The sequence below is a fragment of the Rattus norvegicus genome, chromosome 2, assembly GCF_021556685.1.
Source record: "Rattus norvegicus strain SHRSP/BbbUtx chromosome 2, alternate assembly SHRSP_T2T, whole genome shotgun sequence".
NCBI classification, from domain to species: Eukaryota; Metazoa; Chordata; class Mammalia; order Rodentia; family Muridae; genus Rattus; species Rattus norvegicus.
The window spans coordinates 33362269-33380491 of record NC_141535.1 but is presented as its reverse complement, the minus strand read 5'-3'; the positions used below and the strand labels follow the sequence as shown (position 1 = coordinate 33380491).

The window sequence follows — 18223 nt, the reverse complement described above, 5'->3', positions numbered from 1 at the left end:
TGTTCTTTTACTGCATTCAGGAGACTGCTTCTCCCAGGTTTGAAATAGAACATTTACCCCCTTTCAATTATGACTAAGGAATGACAATGTCTCCTTGGTTGATTTTCTTTTTTACTTTTTAAGGTTAAAAATGTGTCTGCAGGCACACAAGACATGCCTCCACCCCCATCTGACTATGCGGAAAGAGTCGACAGTCCGATGGCCTACTCCTCCAACGGCAAAGTGAATGGCAAGAGATCCTACCCAGACTCTTTGTATAAGTCACCGCCTCTGTAAGTAGCACCTTAATTTGATAAGGTTTGTCTGAATATGAATATTGGCCTAGCGTTTTGTGCTATCCTCCCTTACTTACCCTTGTTAGTCAAAAGGCTGGGAAGTGACAGTGCCCTTGTCCTTTAAGATTTAATCTCTTTGGGGTTGGAGATTTAGCTCAGTGGTAGAGCGCTTGCCTAGCAAGCCCAAGGCCCTGGGTTCGGTCCCCAGCTCCGAAAAAAGAAAAAAGAAAAAAAAAAAAGATTTAATCTCTTTAAAATTCAAAGTCCTTCTCTCTCTCTCTCTCTCTCTCTCTCTCTCTCTCTCTCTCAGATTTATTTATTATATATATGAACACTGTAGCTGTTTTCATGCACACCAGAAGAGGGCATCAGATCCCATTACAGATGGTTGTGAGCCACCATGTGGTTGCTGGGAATTGAACTCAGGACCTCTGGAACAGCAGTCAGTGCTCTTCATCGCTGAACTATCTTTTCCGTTCCCCAAAGTCTCTTTTGAAACCTAAAATCTGTTTAAAAATTCAGTCTTTCAAGTGTGGGCTCCTGTAAAATAAACAATGAGTTAAATACTTTAAAGAAGGAAATACCAGGACATAATCACGCTCAGATCAAAGCAGTATACAATATCTGGGATTCACTCATGGTTTTCTGGACTCCTCCAAAGGGCTTGAGTCACTTCTCCAGCTCTGGCCTCTGCAGTACACAGAGCGCGTCTTAAGCTCAGGCAGGATCCACACCACAGCTGCTGCTGTGGTCCTCCCATGGCACCAGCATCTCCAAACTACTGAGGTCTTCTGTTGTAATTGGGCTGCACTTTCACCAATAGCCTGTCATGGACTCTCTTCATGGTGTCAAGCCTCAACTTCTCTGCATGACCCCTTCAGTCCCTGACCTTTAACTGGCACTGAGGCTGCACCTTTACCAACAACCCCTCCTGGCCTCTCACAGTGCCAAGCCTCAGCTGCTCTCCGTGACCCTTTCATGCTTTCAAAATCAGTACAGCCTGGGTGACTCTTACACTAGCAAGTTCCACTACCAGTGTGAGGCACAGCCTTGGCCACCTCTGGAACACAGCCTCTGAGTGCTGACTCTCAGGAAGCATTTCCCAGAAGATTTCACCCCAGTGATGCTCTTCTCTTCTCTAATTTCTTAGCTTCAGCTAACCAGCATCGTTTATCCCAGTAAAACAAAGGTTTTACTTTAGTGGTTCTGGTATTTTGTTAGTCACAGCTGAGTCTTAATCCCCAGCTCACACAGAACTATAGAGTCTTCACACAAATGACCCAAATCTTTTCATTCCTCTGAAACTTTACAAGCCAGTTCTCCATTGTCTGCACTGTCTTAATCCTCAGAGCTCCAATAGAACAGCTCACTGAGCTCTCAAACACTCAGTGACTTTCCTAGTCCCAAGTTCTAAAGTCCTTCCCCTATCCTCCACAAACAACATGGTCAGGTTGTTACAGTAACACCCCACTATCCTGGAATCACCTTGTCTTCAGGTTACTGTTGCTGTGATGAAACACTAGGAGCAAAGCAAGTTGGAGGAAAGGCAGGGTTTGTTTTGCTCACAGTTCCCGTGTAACAGTTCATCATCAGAAGCAGTGAGGGCAGGAAGCTGCAGGCAGAACTGATGCAGAGGCCCTCAAATAGGCCACACCGTAGTCAAAATATAAAGCTGGCATGGTAGTGCATAGCTACTGTACTAGCCCTCAGGGGTATGGAGGCAGTGGGATCAAGAGTTCAAGGTTGGGGCTGGGGATTTAGCTCAGTGGTAGAGCGCTTACCTAGGAAGCGCAAGGCCCTGGGTTCGGTCCCCAGTTCCGAAAAAAAGAACAAAAAAAAAAAAAAAAAAAAAAAAAAAAGGGTTCAAGGTTATCTTCAGCTATGCTGTGAATTTGAGGCCCGGTTCCGTGACAACCTTGCCTCAACAACAGGCAAACCCCTTCCAAACAAAGAATGATGACAACGTTTTGTTTTGCTGTCTGAAAACCAAAGCCCCAGGGTCAGTCAGAGCTTAAGTGTGGTTAGATTGCTCAGCTGAGGGTCTGACAATAGTGAGGACCAAGTGGCACTGGATGACAGTAAGTCCGAGGTAGAACTTTGCTTCTGGATTCTGTAACTTGGAAGCAGTAGGAAGGGGAGAAAAGCTTCAGTTACTTTTAGTAGTTTGCTTTGAGCAGAAAGACTGATAACTTAGAATGTCTCCGCCTTTCGTCATTCATTTCTGTTCTTTACTGTTTACAGAGCAAAAATAAAACTGCTTCTGTTACCCAGAAATAGCATGTGCCTGTCTCAACCCTTTCTATTTCTGCGTTGGGTTTTGTTTTCCTGCTCAGTGGCAGGAACATTGTATGCAATTTAATGTCTGATGCAACGTGAAATAATTACCTTAGAAACATAACAAGTGTTCTGGTAAACCTCCTGTTGATTCTACATGGCTTTAAGTTCATCACAGAAAGAGTTAAAAGAATACTTAATAGGGCTGGAGAGATGGCCCAGTGGTTAAGAGCACTGACTGCTCTTCCAGAGGTCCTGAGTTCAAATCCCAGCAACCACATGGTGGCTCACAGCCATTTGTAATGTAACCTGATGCCCTCTTCTGGTGTGTCTGAAGACAGCTACAATGTACTCACATACATTAAATAAATAAATCTTAAAAAAAAAAAAAAGAATACTTAATAAACTCCATCCTTTGGGGGTGGGTGTTTAGATAGGGTCTCTCTGTGTAGCCTACCCAAGATGACACAACGAATCTCTTGCTTTAACCTCTTGAATTCTGGGATGACAGGCATTTGTTACTACTTCAAAACCAGGAAGCCTTTTAGCTTAAATTTTGTAACTTTTCAAACTTTCATCTGGAAAGGATAATCTATATAGGTAACATAAAAATACTGTTGCTGGACTGGAGAGATGGCTCAGTGGTTAAGAGCACTGACTGCTCTTCCCAGAGGTCCTGAGTTCAATTCCCAGCAACCACATGGTGGCTCACAACCATCTGTAATGAGATCCGATGCCCTCTTCTGGTGTGTCTGAAGACAGCGACAGTGTACTTATATATAATAAGTAAATAAAGCTTTAAAAAATATACTGTTGCAAAGAGCCTGTCTTTATTGGATAAGCAGCATCTTTGTTGGCGTGCGCACATGCAAACACACACACACACACACACACACACACACACACACACACACACACACACATATTTTCTTGGGGACTGGAAGAACCTGTAGGAAAGAATTGTGCTCATTATTTTCCTAACAAGTCTTCTGTTGAGTAAGTCCCTGGCACAGGGCAAATAAACACCTCTTATAGCTTAGTCTGGACTTCCTAAAAGGAAGTGTGAGGTCCATTTTACTTAGAGGTTTAAACATCGGCCCCCCTCCCCCAATCAGATCTTTAAAGTTGCTTGTGTGTTTGAAGGGTCTGAATTGGTGCCAAACCAAATGCAGGAATCGGCTCGTCTGCTCAAGGAGGCATATTAACTCGGATGAGCGCCCTCGATGGGGGTGGGGGTGGGGGGTGTCTTGCTCCCTTTTTGTTGCAGGGTGGTGGCAGAGTCAAAGTATACTCGTTCTCTGAGCAGTGGCCTCCTGTGTTTTCACTAGGGTACCTGAAGTAGCCCAGGAGATTCCTCTGACCTTGTCCGTGGATGACTTCAGGCAGCCTCGGTACAGCAGCAACGATAACCTAGAGACACCTTCTAAAAGGACTCCCACGAAGGGGAAAGCAGGGAAGGCGAAGAGGACAGACCCAGACCACTATGAAACCGACTACACGACAGGTGGCGAGTCCTGCGATGAGCTGGAGGAGGACTGGCTCAGGTAAGGCCCTTCTCTTCCGGAGCCCCCTTAGCAGTCTGGTTATCACCCTGGTGACAGGCCAGGTTTGGGGTTGTTGGCTTGGAAACTGGGGTCATGGTGTCATCTCATTTTTCCCCTTCAGGTCCCGAGACAGTGTGGAGGGTTGTGTTTTCCTTTGGTGCCCTTTTATAAAACAGAAGTGCAGGGCTCTGTTTGGATGTAACCATGTCTGTCTCTCTCCCACCCTTCTCCCTGTAGTGGCTCTTCTGCCAAGAGACACTCAAGAAAGGCTTTCTGAGAAATAAAACACGAGTGTAGAGGAATTGTGTTGGACTGATTATAAAATTTCCGAATACTGGTGTGTGTGTGTGTGTGTGTGTGTGCGCGCGTGCGTGCGCGCGCGCACGAGGCTTCATTTCCTCCTCCTCCTCCTCCCCCTCCTCCTCCTCCTCCTTTTCCTTCTCTCTCTCTCTCTTTCATATTCTTTCTCTCTGTCTCTCTGTCTCTGTCTGACTGTCTGTCTCTCTCTCTCTGTGTCTCTTCGTCACTCTCTGGCCTGAGAGATCCGCCATCCTCTGCTTCCCAAGTGCTGGCTGGGACTAAAGGTGTATACTACTGTCCAGCTCATCAAACATTTTTGTAGCATGAATGGTGGCTTATAAACCATGCTTTCTCAAGTTAGGAGATGTGGGTGGGGCATGGATAAATAGCTTGGCATGCTTTACTTATGAATTTTCTTTTGTTTGAGACAGTATTTCTCTGTGTAGCCCTGGCTATCTTGGACTCGCTCTGTAGACAGGCTGGCCCTGATTAAAGCGTGCACCAGCACCACTGATATATGAGTCTTACACCTTGTTTTCTTTACCCACAAGAGTCTTTTTGGCCTGGTCAGTTCATCTGTCTGTGAGATATTTGTCTAACTTGTATAATGGAACATTTACCTGAATACTGAGAAACCTCCAGGTTTTGTTTTCCTTTCAACCAAAAAATAGAGTTTTCCTCTCTGTAAAATGAAGACACTTTATTGACTTTTCGAGCTAAAATTTAAGTCCCATGTTCTGCGGAGCTTCATCATCCTTTGACATAGCTTCAAGAATCTTCCCAGTGGGCACTTGGATGTGTCAGCTTCATATGCAGGGAATAGGTGGCACGCTCAGACAGACGAGTCCAGACTGTTTATTATATTTTCTTTATTGGGGTGTGGCACTGTGTATGTGCATGTGTGTGCTCGAGCCCATGCTTGTGTGCATCTGTGTGTGAGCGTGCGTGGGCTGTCAGAGGACAGTTTGATGGAGTCACTCCTCTCTTTTCACCATGTTGATCCTGGGGTTCAAACTCATGTCTTCAGGCTTGGCGGCAAGTACTTCTGCCCGTTGACCTTGATGGCCTTAGAATTCCAGCATTAGTTCGTCATACTTTCATGAATTGCCAGTTTATTTATGCAGTGAACTTGCTTTTGTAGGTGTGTGTGTGTGTGTGTGTGTGTGTGTGTGTTTTAATGCTGGAGATTGAACCTAGGGTGTTACACACACTATACAGGCACTTGAGTACTGAGCTACGCCTCCAGCCTCTGTGTGAGATTTTATTTTTAATGCATACTTTTATAATGAGAGAACAGATAAGCTCTTTCCACTTGGGAATAATAAGACCAGAAATAAATAAATAAGCTTGTCTGAAGATGGTAGGTGGTAGCAGGAAACAGCCGCTCCCAGCCAGCTGTTCTGAGGTAATCAAAACTGGCTTTGTGTTCCAGCATTGTTTAAAGACTTTCAGCATAAGTGTTCTAGCACGCCGTAGTATCATCAGTGAGAATCAATGTATTCTTATTAGCTAAAACCTTACATTTCACATTTGCCTTTATTTGTAAAAATATGAGTATCTAATATGGCAATATAAAAAACATAATCTCTCCGTGTGTGTGTGTGTGTGTGTGTGTGTGTGTGTGTGTGTGTGTGTGTGTTACTATGGTTTAATCCCAGAACCTTGCTTGTACGCAATGTAGGAAAATGGTCTGCTACTGAGCCATGTTTTCAGGTCTAAAGTCATTCCGGGGAGCTAGTCCAGAGATTTAGCAAGGGGGCACAGTTATGGGACCAAATGACATCCTTTTTGACAAGCATTTGGCTTCGGTAGGGATGTGATTGGAGGTGAGCGAGGAAGGGAATACCCACCTTTAGCCACTTCAGACTGAGCCCCTCTACAGTGAATAGGTGACGTGTTATAGGGAGAGTACCCTTACGTTTTCTGTCATAGTTCTTAGCATGAGTTCATGGCATCCCACCTGTGTCCTAGGATACAGCAGAAAACAAGAGGGTATGGTTTTATATTCCTTACCAGTGTGCCGTCTTTGAAGGAACCACTGGCTTTTAATATGTGCAGAAGGTACTTAGGTAATCATTTTCTCTTCCGATTCTCAGGGAATATCCACCTATCACTTCAGATCAACAGAGACAACTGTACAAGAGAAATTTTGATGCAGGTTTACAGGAGTATAAGAGTTTACTGGCAGAACTCGACGAGGTCAACAAAGAGCTCTCTCGTCTCGACAGAGAACTGGATGACTACAGAGAGGAGAGCGAAGAGTACATGGTAAGTTGTCTGTTTTTTCAGTTTTGTGTTGTTTTGCCTGCAGCTGACCTCGAATTCACTATATACCCGAAGATGACATTGAATTCCTGATACTTTTGCCACCATCTCCCAAGTCCTGGCGTTTCAGACATGGGCCACCTTGTCTGGCTGCCAAATTCCTAAATGTTGGGATTACAGGCATGTACTACCCTTTAAACCACACACACACACACACACACACACACACACACACACACACACACACACACACTTAAATTTAGAAGTTACAAAGCATTAGTCTAAATACATAAATGTATCAATTCCTATTTAAAAGAAAATGGCCATATTAATTTTTCTACATATAGATACAATTCATTTTTATTGTAAAAACCTCTACTCAGAATTGGACACACAGAAAAAGGTGTGTCTCTTGGGTGGGACTTGGTGTCTGTCACACACTTAATCTCAGCATCTGGGAGGCATGAGTAGGATCTCTTGATTCTGAAGCCATTCTAGTCTACATAATGAGTTCTAAGACAGCCAGGGTTACATGAAGAGAGAGAGAGAGAGAGAGAGAGAGAGAGAGAGAGAGAGAGAGAGAGGGAGAGAGGGAGAGAGGGAGAGAAATCGAAAGCATCATTAAACAAGCACTTAAACTAGTCACTAAAAATTGACTGGGCAAGTCCCTTTAGTGGCATCCAGCTGGAGTTCCTGAAAGAGTACAAGGGCCAAGCAGAGTATCCTCTTGAGTTAGGTTTTCAAGTATAAGAGCGAATGACAGCAAATTAGGGGTTTGCAAACATCCAGCAGAAACTGACTGGGAAAGCCGCTTTCAGGCTGTTGTTCCAGCTGAGCTTTCTCTCCACTCATGAGAGCTGCCCATGGCTGAACTTAAGCTACTGGTTCCCACTGCCGACACTTTTCTGTCTTTTTTTTTTTTTTTTTTTGCCGGAGCTGGGGACCGAACCCAGGGCCTTGCGCTCCCTAGGCAAGCGCTCTACCACTGAGCTAAATCCCCAACGACACTTTTCTGTCTTGGGGTAGACAATAGTAGCCTCTGTGGGCTGTCCCTTCTTTCCCTGCCATAGAGTACAAGGTGGGTGAATCCATTCTCAGATAAGGGGTTTTAGAGGACCCTTGACACAAACATGCTTGAGTCTGATGGGGATGGGCACTCCTGCTTCCAGAGCCTGCGTTGCAGTGAGCTCCAACAGCATGTGACAATTTGACCAGTATAGCACATATTACAGTGGCTCGAATTGTTCTAGTTTGACCACAGGTCACTTTCTATGTACTGTTACCTTCATCCTTTGGGTTCACTTTTCTGTTTGAAAGTCATAAGACAAGGTCTCATATGTCGCTGTGTAGCTCAGGTGGACTTAAAGTCCTCTGGCTTAGTTGCTAGTATTACAGGCATGTGTTGTCTCACCTGGTTTCCCCCCCACCCCCTTTCCTCCTCCTCCTCTTCCTCCTCCTCCTCCTCCTCCTCCTCCTCCTCCTCCTCCTCCTCCTCTTTTCCTCCTCCTCCTCTTCTTTTCCTCCTCCTCCTCTTCTTTTCCTCCTCCTCCTCTTCTTTTCCTCCTCCTCCTCTTCTTTTCCTCCTCCTCCTCGTCTTTTCCTCCTCCACCTTCTTCCTTCTCCTCCTCCCCCCCCCCTCTGTCTGCAGAGATAGACAACACACTGGGCAGGCTCCCTCCCACTGCTGCTTAAAACAGTGCTCTAGCATGGCTTTACTTCCTACTCTTACACAGAAGTGGTTTGCGGTATTGCTTGGTATCAATAATAAAAGTGTACTTTTAGTGATCCAGGACCTGGCTCTGTATCATAGGCTGACCTCGAACCCTTCGTCTTCCTGCCTCTGCCTACTAGTGCTGGGACTTCCAGTTTGTAGCTGTAGAATTTTTAATTTTATGGTTGTGTCATAATTTACTGAATGATATCTCTTTGGAAGTATTATGATACGGAAAAGATGCTGGCAAGTTTTGTATTCGTGTGTTCTTGTGCAGTTAAAACAAATGCTAAAATACAAAACTGTTAATCCTGAGGGCATGCATTTAAAACATTCCAGTTACCCATCAGGATCATACCAACTACAGTTCCCCAGTACCGCGCTAGGTGGCTCCTCCGACCGCCTTGGGTATTAGTAGATAAACCTCCCCATCACTTCGTATGTTCACTGGAGGCTCATACTCATAGAATACTTAACAGTTTTCAGTTGAGGTATGTGAAGTCACTGGACCTTGATTTATCTATTGTTTTATAGCTTCTATCTGAGATTTTGGTAAACCTTTTTCAATTCGTTCAACATTTATTAATCAGCTTTTGTGCATTCGGTTCTTTAGAAATGCTAAGGTTAGAAAGATAAAATTTTATGTCCCTCTCTGCAGAGAACCCAAATTCTAATTAGGAACCTGATGTCTGAGCAGCTCAGACAGCATGACTGACACTGTGCTCACATTATCTGTAGAAAGAACTGTCTGAGTAAATACTCTGAGAGGGAATTAAGGCAGTCAAAGGCCTAGACATGTTAGGCAGGCTTCACTGAGCTGTGACTGTTAGAACTGTATAGAGTGGGTGTGTGTAGCTTACACTCGCCCTTTTGGGTGCTTGGAAAGCCCCAGTCTCAACAACCAAACCTTCTCTCCAGCTCCAAAGAATACTATTCTTGAGGGAGAAAAATGCTTAAATAACCATTTTTTTTTCTTTTTATTTCTTATCCTTAGGCTGCTGCTGATGAATATAACAGACTAAAGCAAGTTAAGGGAGTAAGTATCCAGTTTTGAGACTTTTACATAATGTTTATAATGACTGTACCTTTCATATGTACCTATACTGATTATAGACAAAATCCCTGTTATTTGCATATGGGCATTATAACTGAGGAGTTAGAACTTTAATTTTATTTGTTTATAGTGATTTCTAAAATGTTTTTGAGACAGGGTTTCACTGGTAACTCTGGCTAGTCTACAGTGCAGCTTTGTAGATCAGGCTAGCCTCAAACTTACAGAGATCCACCTTCATTTGTCTCTCAAGTGCTGGGGTCAAATACATACCATACCTGGCCCTAAAATCGTCCTTTAAAGCTGAAGTATATCTATAAATAACTGCCCACACCTGTATTCCTGGCACCCAGAAAAAGAAATACATTTTTTAGTAATCTTAAGAGCTCCTCGTTTTTACTCCTCTCCTGGTCTTATACCATCCCCCCAAATTATAGATCAGTCTTGTTTATCTTCAAATAACTTAAATAAAAAGAAATCATGGGCCCAGAGAGAGAAAGAAAAACAAGAGATCTATTTGTGCTTTTGTGTGTTGTTTTTCATTTATTCTTGTCATTATGTAGGGTTGTGTTGTACTAAAATAGAATTTTTTTTTAACTTATTTATTTTATGTATGAAGACACTTGCTATCTTCAGACCGACCAGAAGAGGGCGTCAGATCCCCTTAAAGATGGCTGTGAGCCACCATGTGGGTGCTGGGAATTGAACTCAGGACCTCTGGAAAAGCAGCTAGTGCTCTTAACTGTTGAGCCATCTCTCCAGCCCCCTAAAATAGAATTTAATCATCGACTTTATTTTATTTTTTTGGATTTTTGAGACAGGGTTTCTCTGTGTAGCCCTAGCTGTCCTGAAACTCTCTTTGTAGACCAGGCTGGCCTCAAACTCAGAGATCTTTTTGCCTCTGCCTCCTGAGTGCCATCTCCCCAGCCCTGAGACCTTTTTTTTTTTTTTTAAGATTTATTTATTTACTATATGTGAGTACATTGCAGCTGTCTTCAGACACACCAGAAGAGGGCATCGGACCTCATTACAGATGGTTGTGAGCCACCATGTGGTGGCTGGGATTTGAACTCAGGACCTCTAGAAGAGCAGTCCGTGCTCCTAACCACTGAGCCAACTCTCCAGCCCCGAGACCTATTTTTTTAAGTTAAAATTTTCTTTATACAATTTTGATGTTTAACCCTTTCTCCAACTCCTCCTAGGTCCTCCCTACCTCTGTGTCTACCTACCCAACTTGGTGTGTTCTCTCTCTAAAAGAAACATTAGAAAAAGGGAAGAGGCTGGAGGGATGGCTCAGTGGTTAAGAGCACCGACTGCTCTCCCACAGGTCCTGAGTTCAAATCCCAGCAACCACATGGTGACTCACAACCATGTGTAATGAGATCCGATGCCCTCTTCTGGTGTGCCTGAAGACAGCAACAGTGTACTCACATACATAAAATAAATAAATAATTCTTTAAAAAAAAAAAAAAAAAAAAAAAAAGCAAACTCAGAACCAAACAAAAAACCAGCAAGAAAACCAAACCAAACCAAAAAGCAAAAAGTCTACAAACCAACCAAAACAGAAACCCATGGAGTTCTGGGTGAGGGTCTGTCCTAACCGTAGTTGGTCTGTCCAGTGATACTTGCAGAGTCTTGTTCTTTAGTTTGTTGCATTTATGTGATTCACTTTCTCGGTCTCAGTCTGCAGATTATAAAAGCAAGAAGAATTACTGCAAGCAGTTAAAGAGCAAATTATCACACATCAAGAGGATGGTGGGAGACTATGACAGACGGAAAACCTAGACAGATGCTGGTTGCTGGAGAAGTGAGAGAGAGGTGCATCTATCTACCTGCCCAGTGTCTGCAGTTCTCCCCAGAGGCAAACTGACTTTGGACTCTCGTCTGGGAAGTTAAAACTTTGTGATCATTACAAAGTTTCCATAGCTTTAATACCATCCGTTTCCTGTCTCCAGTATTGAAGCATTTTATAAATGGCTTTTGATAATTGACTGGGCTGAACACTCCAATTAAGAATTTTACATTTTCAACATTGATTCTTGTATTAAGAATGAAATGTTGTTTGAGGTTTTAAATGTAGAGAAAGGTCCTGGTGTGAGCTGTGATGTGAACACTCACACTAGACAGTGTCTTGTATGACAGATATGAGGTATGTCTTGATACCCAAGTGTGTTCCCCCAGGTAGACTGTCTAATGAATCTTCACAGCAGCCCTCAGGTGACTGTTTTTATAATCAGGTTGTTTTGGTTTTCTAGACAGGGTTTCTCTGTGTACCCCTGGTTGACCTAGAACTTAGTCTGTAGACCAGGTTGTCCTTGAACTCACAGACTTCCTCTGAGTGCTGGGTGCAGGAATTAAAGGCGTGTACTGTTATAATCACTTTTCCTGTAAGGAAACTGGGTCCTTGGGGTGACATCTCCAAACTGAGACTGCCTGTTTCACAAAGGCAGTTTTGGCTAAGTCTGTTTTATGACTCTGCAAATTACAGCATGCCTGCCTTTCGAGTTTCCACTCCTGCGTAGGATACATTCTATCGGCCACCTTCCCTACCACTCTTCTTCCTATATTGACTTTAACAAATGAATAGGATTATTTTACATTTTTTCCTAACACTTAAGATCATATAAAATTAACGAGTATGTGGAATTTAAGAATTGCAAATATATATTTACACTTGAGAGATGATTTTAAATCTGGGGTTAAAGTGCCTTTTTATCTTTCGTAGTTTACATGCTTTTTTGATAACCCACTAGACCTTTCCATTGTATCAGAGGATCCAATTACATTTACAATTATGACTTGAATTGTATTTCACAGGAATGCTCAAGTTTTGTACATATTTTATAAGGTATTAAACCTGATGTTCTCTTTCTATAATGTGCTTATTTGATATCATTAGTACTCTTGAATTCAGTTGTGTAAAACTACACTGGAGTGTCACTGTGTGACCTGTCTTGGGTTCTGTGCTCACAGGTGGTTGCCCAGCCCTTGGGCAGTGAACAAGCTGTGTCTAAAATGGGATAGTGTTCATACACAGCACAACACTTAGACAGTGCCTATAAATCCCATAATGGCCTTTAGAAGTTAAAATTCTTATCAGTAGCATAAAATTAGTTGATAGTACTTTATAAACTAAATTGGCATCCAGCCCAGTTTGGTCTGTTTTAGCCGAAAATGTTTTATATATACCTTTCAGACATCGAAGTACATGTTTTTGTTTATACAATTTTGAGTTATTCTCCAATGATAAAAATTTAAATAGTGACTTTGTGTAACACTGGTTCTCTTTTTTTTTTCAAGTTGAAAAAATTCATTTTCTATATGCTGACCGTAGTACAGAAAGTATTTTTCATGCCTTGGGGATTGAGCCCGAGTGGAAAGGACTGTTCAGAGCTCCGTCACTGACCTTTATGTTAATCAGCTCTCCACTCTGCACTCTGGGAAGTCCTTCATGCTGTTCTGTTTTGAATTAGACAGGGTTTCACATGGTAGCTCAGGCTGGCCTTGAACTAATGATTACTAGAGACTGGCTTCAAATTTGCAGTCCTCCTGCCTCCACTCCCCAGGTGGCAGGTAGATTAGAGGCTCTCCTCCATGCCTGGCTCATACTTAGTTTATGAAGCCAACTTGCTAGTGCTCACAAAACAGGCCTGTTTAGTTAGGTGAAGAAAATGAAGTGGCAGGAGTCATAAAACGGTGCCATAGAATGAGATGTTGGAAGAATAAAAGAAATGATTCTTTTCCAACGTGGTGCTACCTCTGTGGGCCTGAAGCCAGTATCAGGGTGTGCCCATTGGTGCAGAAATGAACAACTAGCTGATGTAATCTAGAGAGTCTGCTATGGCAGTTCCTTAATATAAAATAGGGGCTAGATTAAACGTTAGAGGCGTTTTACATTCTGACCTGTGGTTTTCATACCTGCTTTCTGCTAGTAAAACTATTCTGGGCAGTAGTTATGTGAAAACATAACCCTTCTCAGGAAAGTTCCCTGCATTAGAGGATGCCGTGTGTGTGTGTGTGTGTGTGTGTGTGTGTGTGTGTGTGTGTGTGTGTGTGTGTGTGTTATAAGTAGGTAAGATCAATGTTTTCCATTTTGAAAGGCTGAAAACATTAGAATAAACATACATGAACTAACCCCTCCTCCAAGAAAGACAATGACGTTTTGTTGTATGTGCTTTATATTTTTGAAATAAAGTCTAGTATTTACAGTAAATACTAGTGTACTATTTGCAGTTAACATTGTATCTACAGACATACAGGACACCTTGTTTAACTCTCATAACAGCCTCTTGGCATGTGACTGTTCCTCATTCTCATTTTATGGATGTGGAAAGTAATAATTTGGTATGTTAGCCGGCTCAGTCACATACTAGTGAGTTTAGATGGAGGTGGGATCTTGATCTTTTACACTAGGGAATCTTGTTTATTCTTCCACCCTAGACTGACTGCTAAGTGATGCACTGTGAAATGTAAGGTTGCTCTGTTTAGCTTAAGTATCTTATTTAAGTTTTGAATGCATTTGAAGTACTTTTATATTAATATGGAATGTTTCACCTGAAATCTGAAGAATCTGTAAAGGCCTGAAAGGGTCAAGAATGGGCCAGGGCAGAAGGCTGCTTCCCCTTGGTATATGGGAATTCTTCACTTGCAAACATTTCGTGGATATATCAGCAGTTCAGTTCAGTAATGTCAGGATAGCAACAGTGACGGCATAACCTAGCAGGAAGGATCAGGCCTCAGCTGAGTTGGCAGAGGGACCAGGAGGGATGCCAGGAGTCCTTAGCTATGCCTCTCAGGGAAGCTTTGAGACGAACAAGCACCACACAGCTAGCTGTATCAGCAAGCCAAGCCCACCTCTGTCACTGTCCACTGAGTCCTATTTATACTCCTTCCAAACATCTCATGCTCTCCATGGGTCTGCCGACATCACTCAGCCAACTGCAGAAGCTGCAAGACGCCACAGCACACCACCAGAAGTTTCTTCTATGGAGTCCCGACAAAATCGCTCAACTGTGCAGTGTAAGGCGGACTAACACATGTGTGTCATTAGCAAAGGAACTACATGTCCATTCACGTGCTTGCTTTAGCAGAGCATCCTCTCTCCTGTGTCTGCTTCAGGGAAATGTTCCTTCACGTGACTGCTTTAGGAAAACACTCCTTCATGTGTTTGCCCTAGCAAAATGCCATCCGACACAACTGACTTCATGTGGGCAGTGCTAGGAACAAAACGTAGGTCTCACACTTGTCTACCTCCTAGCCATAGAAATTTAAGATGAGTATTCTGCTATATTATTTGGTTTCAACTTAGAGGTGTTAGGATGAGGGCTGAAGAGATGACTCAGTGGTTAAGAACTCTGGCTGCTCTTCTAGAAGTCCCGAGTTTAATTCCCAGTACCCACATGGTGGTTCAGGAACATTTAAAATGGGATCTGATGCCCTCTTCTGGTATGCAGGTGTACATGAAGAGATAGAGTGTGCATAAATAAATCGTTTTAATCCTAGCAGATGCAGAGGTTGGCAAATCTCTGTGAGTTCAAGGCCAGCCTGGTCTCACAGAGTTAGTTCTAGGACAGCCAGGACTATACAAAGAAACCCTGTGTAAATCAAACAACAAACAAACAAAAAGGTGTTGGGTTGGAAAGGCTCACTTCTCACAGCCTTTCAGATTAAATGCTTTTCATATTTCAGATACACATGCCAAGTTGTTCACAGATTTTCTAACTGCATTGTGCCAGCCAGCCATGAACAAAGACAGACAGACAGACAGACAGACAGACACACACACACACACACACACACACACCAAGTTGTTTACAGATTTTCTAACTGCATTGTGCCAGCCAGCCATGGATAGACAGACAGACAGACACATGCCAAGTTGTTCACAGATTTTCTTTCTTTTTTTTTTTTTTGAGTAAAATTATTTTTTTAAAAAAACGATTTATTTATTTATTTATTTATTTATTTATTTATTTATTTATTTCATGTATGTGAGTACACTGTTGCTGTCTTCAGACACACTGGAAGAGGGCATCGATTCCTTTACAGATGGTTGTGAGCCACCATGTGGTTGCTGGGAATTGAACTCGGGACCTCTTGAAGAGCAGTCAGTTCTCTTAACCTCTGAGCCATTTCTCCAGCCCCGAGTAAAATGATTTTTATTTGCTCAACAAGTCTGATTTTAGGTTTCTTTAGCATATTTCCATTTTATTAAAAGCAAAGGCCAATTAGTCCTCAGACTCTGAACCATCTTCATCTTGACTAATTTGGAAATGACGAAGTTCGTAAGTCTCCTTGTCAGATGTGACCACACGAAAGCCAATCACGGAGATTATTCTTCTAAAGGTATTTCTTGGTAAGATATTTCAAATACCTTTTTGAGAACTGTTTCTCAGAAGCAACTGTGATTTTATTCAGGCATTCAATGTGAACATTTCCAAGATTTCCAGTTTTTCCGTTGACTTTAACCTTCTTCCGTAGAAACCGTTCAAAATTTTCAGAATCAAAAATTCCATCTTCTACTGGATGAATAAGGTCCAAATAAAACCTCCAGGTTGACTTCTTAGGCTTCTTGTCTTTATGCGACGCCATTTTCTTTTTCTTTTTTTCTTTTTTTTTAAGATTTATTTATTTAGGGGTTGGGGATTTAGCTCAGTGGTAGAGCGCTTGCCTAGGAAGCACAAGGCCCTGGGTTCGGTCCCCAGCTCCGAAAAAAAGACCCCCCCCAAAAAGATTTATTTATTTATTTCATGTATATGAGTACACTGTCACTGACTTTAGACATGCCCTTTTACAGATGGTTGTGAGCCACCATGTGGTTGCTGGGAATTGAACTCAGGACCTTTGGAAGAGCAGTCACTGCTCTTAACTGCTGAGCCATCTCTCCAGCCCGCGGCGCCATTTTCTAACTGCATTGTGCCAGCCAGCCATGGACGGACGGACAGACAGACAGACAGACACACACACACACACACACAGGGTTGGGGGAGGAGGAAGAGGGAGGGAGCTAGACAGATGAGAACTTATGAGATAGGCTAGGCCAATCCTGGGCTTGTAGTCCTGGGTCTACCTCCATAGTTCTGGGTTACTAGGTGTGTACCACATGCCCAGGTTTGATCTTTCTTTACTGTTCTTAGTTTTACAGACTGAAAAAGACTAGGTAAAGTAATTTGATTGTTGTTAATTTATATGTGATTGGAGTATTAGTCATAATTATACTGGGATTACCATGATTTCTGTGCACATTTTGTTTTGCTTTAGTACCCTCGTTAATGAAATTTTAGTGAAAAGCCTGTCCCAGGAATCCCAGCAGACTCATGTTTGGTCACCTGTCTCAGTTTGCCAAAGAGACAAATAATGATGAATGACAGAGAAAAGGGTCTTACTAAGGTAGCCATTATGAGAAAAACAGATAAAGGGGTTTGCTTATACTAAGTCTGTCTTCCAGGCTCTGAGAGGAAAAGGGAAGTGGGAGGGGCTTGTGGTTTGCATAGATGACAGGCTGCTATCTGGTCAGGTGATCTGGTCAAGGCTTGGGTCACTTATGCCAGTAAAGGCCTGGTCTTGCAAGGGCTTCTGGAGAACTCATTATTGATGTCATGGCTCTCGGGCAGTCTGTTTACTGTGAGGTGATTTCTCCGGTGCCAACTTCCAGCCTCCCACCCTAGATAACTGCCCTTCCTCGTTTGGGAGGTGATTCATCTTACTAGACTTGCTCTTTGCTTGGGAGGAGTGTTGGTTCCTTGTCATAAAGATGTTTACAGATAAGTCTTGCCATTCCTTGAATTCAAGAGAACTTCAGAAGAGAGTGAGTCACTTAGCAGGAAAATTGTTAAAAAAAAAAAAAAAATGAAAGAAGCCAGAGACCGGGCACTCTTCATCTTCCTAGCTTAGTCTTAATTTCTAAGACTATTTATACAGAGTTTTGACTGGGAAAAGTTTGAATTGTCTTAATTCTATTCACAAATATGTTTTGAATGTATTTTATTTTATTGGGGGATTCCTTTTATTCTTGGTTTAAAGAGCATGTGTGGCGCGTGCCTGGTGGGGGGAGGGGTTGGTAGGGGGGTGGTTGGGGCGGCGGCTGGTGCTATGGCTATAAAGTAAAGAACACTTGCTGCTATTCCAGAGGGTCCGGATTTGATTTTCATCATCCACACAGCAGATGGCAAACATCTGTAACTTTAGTTCCAGGGGATCAGATGCCATCTTCTGTCCCTTACCCCAACTAGGTACGATCAAGGTGCACAGACATGCACGTAGGCAAAAATACCCAGATACTAAATAAAACAAAACCAAAACAAAAAACAAACAAACAAAAAAAAAACCCCAACAAAACAAAAGCTACACACACACAGAAACTCCCTAAACTCATGTATAACATATCCAGAACTTGTAGTTTTTGCTGTTTGGCCTACAGCAGTACACCCCAGGGTAGAAATATTGGAGCCATCAGTAATTCGACGTTTATACACATCCAGTACCCATAAGTTCAGCTGCACCCATACTCAGTCTGCCCTTACCTCAACCATATCACTATGCCTTAGAGACTGCATTTGCACTTTCCTTTACCCAGAGAACTTTCCCACATCTGCCAGCATGGTTAACCGTTGCTGTTCTGGATGTTTCCTCAGCTGTCTCCTCTCAGAAGACTCACAGCTATGTTCTCTCAGAGCTGATGAGTTGGAAGGCAGTTTCACTCTTGGGCACCGTTTGGTCCCTTGCTCCCCCTTCTGGAATCAGCTGTCCAATGCCGCCGGAACCTGTTTTGCTTGGTCCCAGCGCGCTGCGGAGAAATTTTGGC

At 42.9% G+C, this 18223-nt stretch overlaps 1 protein-coding gene and 1 pseudogene across 5 annotated transcripts in view; one reads left to right on the top strand and one right to left on the bottom strand.

The window, feature by feature from the left end:
* Ocln (occludin) overlaps positions 1-13633 on the top strand; it is a 49993-nt gene extending 36360 nt beyond the window's left edge. For 3 of the 4 annotated variants that reach the window (XM_087635340.1, XM_087635333.1, XM_087635339.1), the window contains 5 exons: positions 124-272; positions 3878-4093; positions 6490-6661; positions 9364-9405; positions 11104-12294. In XM_087635340.1, coding sequence (XP_087491466.1) covers positions 124-272; positions 3878-4093; positions 6490-6661; positions 9364-9405; positions 11104-11205 — 681 coding nt within the window. In that variant the 3' untranslated portion in view covers positions 11206-12294. 4 annotated transcript variants of the gene reach the window in all.
* A 1873-nt stretch (positions 13634-15506) lies between these two features.
* On the bottom strand, positions 15507-17247 carry LOC147996027 (ribosomal protein eL22-like 1 pseudogene; annotated as a pseudogene). Its single transcript, XR_015673810.1, has one exon. The product of XR_015673810.1 is annotated as a ribosomal protein eL22-like 1 pseudogene (transcript).
* Positions 17248-18223: the final 976 nt, after the last annotated feature.